Consider the following 5621-nt stretch of genomic DNA (forward strand, 5'->3'; position numbering starts at 1 on the left):
CTCCAGGAATTGTATAGCCTAGAACTGCCTAATATCTTCCCCTGTAGAATCAAATGTAAATAATTTAACTTACATACTAGAAATTTCATGATTTTTTTGGCTCACTTTTCCCCCCATTCAATGATTGTGATTGCCAACCACTCTTAAATATTATTTGGGAAAAACTAATTTCCTTGCAGAAAGGAAGAAAGAGAATTTAGTTGGAATCTAAAGGATGCTCATATTAAAATGGCTGTTTAAAGTAAAAAGGGAAATAGTTCTAAGATCACAGGAAACACTTTTCTTACACAGAAGCAATGATAAGAAACTGAGGGTGAAGTGATCAGGTTAAAGGGTATCAGGTTTTGCCTACCCTCATAGACAAATTTTAAAACTAGTGACTTCGCCACCACATCCTAGGTGGAAAGGCCAGCAGGGGTTTGAGTATCAGACTCCTAGATTTCTGCTGAGTCTTCTGTTCTAGTGAGACTCTTGTTAGTTAGCATACTTTTAGTTTCAAGCAATAGAAGACCAACTTAACATAAACAATGAAAGCTATTTATTGACCCATATAACTAAAAAATCCAACAGTGATGGCTTCAGGTCAGGCTTGCTCTAGCAGGTCAAAATACCCCCAAATAACCTTTTTACTCTCTATTTCTTATCTCTACTTCCTCACTAGTGGCTCCACTCTAAGACACAGTTCTCCATGATTCCTGGTGGCTGCCAGCAGCTCCTAAGACTGCAGCTTCCCAGTTTAAACACAGAAAATCTTATTTCCTAACATCTCAAATGAAAGTTCTGGAGTAGTCTCATTGACACTAATTGCCCTGATTTGAACCATGTGCCTATTCTAGAACTAATCACTGTTTCTGGGGTAGTCGGGGGTGCAGGGCAGGTGAATGTTGATAAGCAGACTGGTATTAGTCATTTCCACACAACGTATGGCTTACTGGGAAGATTATCAGTTGGAAGAGGGAACTAGGAATTGAATGCTGGAGAAGGAAATAACTAAACACTCTCTGGAAGCTAAGAAAGGCATTTCCTTACACCATTCAAATAAAGCCAGCCTGAGGGTATTGCCCTGCTGTTCACTTTTGAGCGTGTCTCTCCTCACAGATCTGGCAGTTCAGCAGCCTCTTCTCCAAAATCAAGAGCTGGGAGTTTAATGACGTCGCCTCCATGTCTGAGCACCTGAAGACCTGTCCTTTCAATGTTGTAGAACACAAGACTGAGCCGATTCTTTTGACCAGCATGTGTCAGCCCCATGAAAAGGCCCGGGAGAGCTTAGTCACCACCTTTAAAGCCAGACCACGGGGAAGATACACCTACTAAAGACTCAGAACCTCCATTCTTGGTTTCCCACTCCGCATTACTACAAGCACAGTGTGGTTTGGAGGCCTTCCTTCTGTAAGCTGCAAATGTACTTACCTGGGTGTTTCAGAGCATGCGATGTCCTTCAAAACCTGAACACTTGCACAAGTTCTAAGAATTTCCTAAGCCATGGCTTGTATAATTGCTGTAGTGCCATACTGATAACATATTTCCTCCCCACCTACCTTTTTTTTTCCCTAAAATTAATCAGTCTGAGGAGTATATAGGTAACTTGAGGCCATTTGGAAGATGAGCCCAAGCCCTTAGGAGATGAGAGAGTAGTGGTTATGGAATAGCAACACCAGCACAGGCCTGTGCTTTAGTGGAGAGCTTTTCAGTTGATAAGCACTTTCAGTGATGTGGGGCCAGCAATGTAGGGAAGGGACGGAGGTGCCTCCCAGGGCACCCAGGGTGACGGCACAGAATGAAGGTTCTGGAGCTGAGGTTGTCTCGACAGCCAAGTCCAGTTCTCCTAGTTGCCCCACTGCCTCTAAGCCTAGACAGTCCCCACACAGCCTGATGCCAGAGACCTTGGCTGGGCACAGCAGCCTCGAGGACACCACAGGCCAGCAACGAGAGGCAGAAATGAGGTCATAGAGTTTGCTGTGTAGAATCTTGGCAACATAGAGAAGGACAGCCTTGAAAAGTGAAGAAGAATCCGAAGAATATACGTTATTTATGGAGAAAATTAGGACAAAATGTCACAGTCTTACTTTTAAACATGTTAATAGCGGCTTAAGAGTCAAGGTTCTTTTCCTCTGAGCATTATATTCTAGGTCTGGATAGGGGAGAGCACAGGCATGGGCCGGCACCACCCTGGACTATGTGAAACGATCTCAGGACACGGGGTGGCCCAAGGAGACCGTGCATTTGGACAAGCCCAGGCGAGGCCCGCGGCAGCGCCTGTGCTACCAGTCGCCGGGCGCTGGACACCACTTGGCTATCCCGTGGGGGATCTTGGGGAGGAAGGCAGCTGAACATAGAGATTCCCTTTAACTGCCCTACTATTGCTGGTCACGACTCCATTCTGTCAAAAATGTGTGACACTTCCGGCTTTTGATACCAAACAGTCAATACATATAAGAACAAAAGTAAAGTAAAAATACACAGTAGAAACTAGAATCCCCTAAAGCAGGGTTTCTTGGAACTATTGACATTTCGGATCGGATAATTCTGTCATAAGGGACTGTCCTGTACGTTATAGGATGTTTAGCAATATCCTTGACCTCTGTCCAAAAGATACCAGTACCACCCCCGCAGCTGTAACAGCCAAAAATGTTTCCAGACATTGCCAAATATTCTCTAGGAGCAAAATCACTCCTGGTTGAGAACCACTGCCCTGAAGAATAAACTTACTGCCAATGGCAGTAAGTTAGGATAAGCTTTTTAGTACAGCAAAATCTTATCTCACATAGTTATCTACAATGTCTTGATTTCATGCAACTCTTCTTTATTTACTAAATAGGTTTTAGACACATGGTGATTTCAAGTTGGGAACCAAATGGAGCTAGTTTGTTTGCTGTGGCTTCGTGTCCTTGGGTCCACGTGCAAAAGTATATCCTTTCAGCTCTCCAGGTGTAGCTGAAGCCAGGAAGATTGGGCTATATATCTTGTGTTTATATCCCTCTCACCTTACTTGGTGCCATTTTCCTAGCAGTCCTCAAGCAAGTGAGAAAGAAGGGAAAAGGAGGATGGACATTGTGGGGAAGCAGAGAACAAAAAGAATTTAGCCAACAACAACAAAAACAGTGCAGTCAGTATGACTGTCCGTTAATGCCTGAGTCTCTCTCTGTACATGGTCCAGAGCTGGTGTAGATGAAGTAGGTGATACCTCTGAGAGGTCAAGAAGGCATTAGAACTAGAAGCTGATGCAACATTGTAAACTGACTATACTTCAATTGAAAAAAAAAAAAAAAGAAAGGCATTAGAGCAAGTCCCAGAGTAGAAAGATGCTACTTTCATTATAATGTGCCACTTGGTACTATTAGGTAATTTAATTCTATTTTTCCTAATCCTTATTGTTTGGTTTACACTTCACATTGTATATAAGGCACTGTTTTCTAAAAATATAACTAGAGTGTGAGCTACAATTTTATTCAGTGAAGAAGAGCAACTGGAACAACCAAACACTGAAATGGAAAAAGAAGGGAGAGTTCTCCAGGGATCTGTTCCATGTGTTTTGAATCTACTCCTATCTATATGGAGAAAGGAAGCTCCGAAAGTCCATTCTGGGTTTCTTATTTTAGTAGAAAAAGAGGGAATGGGGAGCTAAATAGTAAAGGAGATGAAAATCCAGGGCTACCATAAGCTGGATGAGAATTATAGAGAAAGGAAGAGAGCAGAGAGCTCGTTCTTGACAGTCTGGGCAGCCCAGGGTTCAGGAGGACAATCAGGAGAGTGACCACACTGCTCTGTGGGCCCCACACTTCTAGTCACACTTTGCTTTCCCAGTTGCTGCCTTCAGTGCAATATTGAGTTGATTAACATCATCAAACACATTTTGGAAGATATCTAATTGTATATGTTGCAGAAAACCTGGGTAGATCAGGTATCCACTGGTCTACACAAACAAGCACATTTTATGGTGAGAGGGCAGTTAGAACAATAGGGAAGCCTTTTAGAAAGATGGTAGATTAGACGGAAGATGATCTGCTTAGTGAGACGAGGCTGTAGTGAGCAGCAAGCATTATCTGACAGAGGCAAGAGAGCTAGACACAGCTTTGGATTGAGAAGCAGCTGCGGGGAGTGAAAAGAGACTGTGTACCCAAGAATGGAGCCTGGACAGGGAGGTGGCCATGAGCAGAGCCCTTGAAGGGTATCACTGCCAAGAAAGTCAGTCCAAGTAGAGATCAGCCGAACGTGGAGGGTGAGGTCTGAAGAACTGAGGCAGAAAGGACTTTGTTGCCTTAATAGTACAGGGATCTGGAAAGGAAACTTTTGTGTTATAATGAAGGGAAAAGTGAAAAGCAAGGTGGAACTTGGAGATATAGTAGTAAAACCACTGCAAAAGTGTGTTCTATGTGTGATGTCAAATCAAACTGAAGTGAAGAATGAGATTGTGTATACCTAGGGTAACTTACCTCTGTACACTGGGAATACCAATGTCTCTATAAAAAGAAATAAAAGCTGCTTTGCACTCTGACAGGCTAACTGGGTGAATCTTGTAAATGAGGTTTAGAGACAGATGTGTGATTCACTGGCACAGAAGTTGTTGTGCGTCTTGATGAAAAGCAAAGGGACAAGCCTGAGGTATGAAGAGCTCTAAGCACGTGGGCAGCTCACCAATGAGCTTTTCAGGACATTCACAAAGTCCTGCAGCAACTATGGGTCTCATCACCCATCTTAGCTCTTCCTTGAGCCCACCCTCTTCTCCATCTTTGAAACCTGGACCCAACTTCATGATCCTGGTATCTCCCCTGCCAGGTAACAATGGACCCAACTTCAGATAATGGTTATAGCACAGACTTTTCTGTGTTCTACCAAACAAAGATCCCCTATACCAAATCCCTGACTTTTCTTTGATTTGATTTTGATTTTGCATAGGATCTTCTATCTTGGACTTGCTGAGCCCAGTGGCCTGGAGTTTAGATAAACCCACTCTGTCCTGGCCTCTCATTCTCCCTCATCCTCATACATGGCTTGATGGTTTGTTTTTTGTCTGTCATTAGATGTCTAAAGGTCCTCACATCTTCTCCTAACAGCCTCAGCCATAAACCACACAGAAATTTCATGAGCTTCCTCAACCTACCTTCTTTCCTCACCATCTATTTCAGTCATCCAACTACAAGGAAACTTGGACTTTCTCTAATAGAGGCCACTGTCTCTGACTCGAAGTCCTTTTAACACCTTGTTGGAACCTGTATTCCCTTAGCTTTAGTCTTTTTCTGTTGGTCAAATCTTTTCCTTGTTCTTTTCCCATAATTTATGCTTCTGCCTCAAGAATCATCATGTCCTAAAAGAGTGTAGTCATTACTCCCAGGGAGAAGGTGGCTGGCCTCTGACAACTGCTGAAACCAATAGAAGGTGAACGGTCTGTGGACACTTCCTGGCCCCCTGTTCCCCTATCTAACTGCCATTCCTCACGGCTATCTGTTTTGGACTGGGTATAATGTCTAAGGAAAAGGCACAGCTCTTGACATCCAGGGTGCAGAGTGATGGGCAGTGGTTGGAGGGAGTTTTCTGGATATGCCTGAAAGAGGGAAGGAGAATTGGAACCATGGGAGTTAGGGCTATTGAGGGCTGCATAAAAAGTATTAATTATCTCAGAA

At 43.5% G+C, this 5621-nt stretch overlaps 1 protein-coding gene across 2 annotated transcripts in view; it reads left to right on the forward strand.

Annotated features, from left to right (window-relative positions):
• FBXO40 (F-box protein 40) overlaps nt 1-4495 on the forward strand; it is a 19007-nt gene extending 14512 nt beyond the window's left edge. For both annotated transcript variants that reach the window (XM_014563619.2, XM_032480165.1), the window contains exon 5: nt 1099-4495. In XM_014563619.2, the coding sequence (XP_014419105.1) occupies nt 1099-1314 (216 nt within the window). In that variant the 3' untranslated portion in view covers nt 1315-4495. The remainder of the gene's footprint in view (nt 1-1098) is intronic.
• Nucleotides 4496-5621: the final 1126 nt, after the last annotated feature.

This window comes from Camelus ferus, chromosome 1 (assembly GCF_009834535.1).
Source record: "Camelus ferus isolate YT-003-E chromosome 1, BCGSAC_Cfer_1.0, whole genome shotgun sequence".
Lineage (NCBI taxonomy): Eukaryota > Metazoa > Chordata > Mammalia > Artiodactyla > Camelidae > Camelus > Camelus ferus.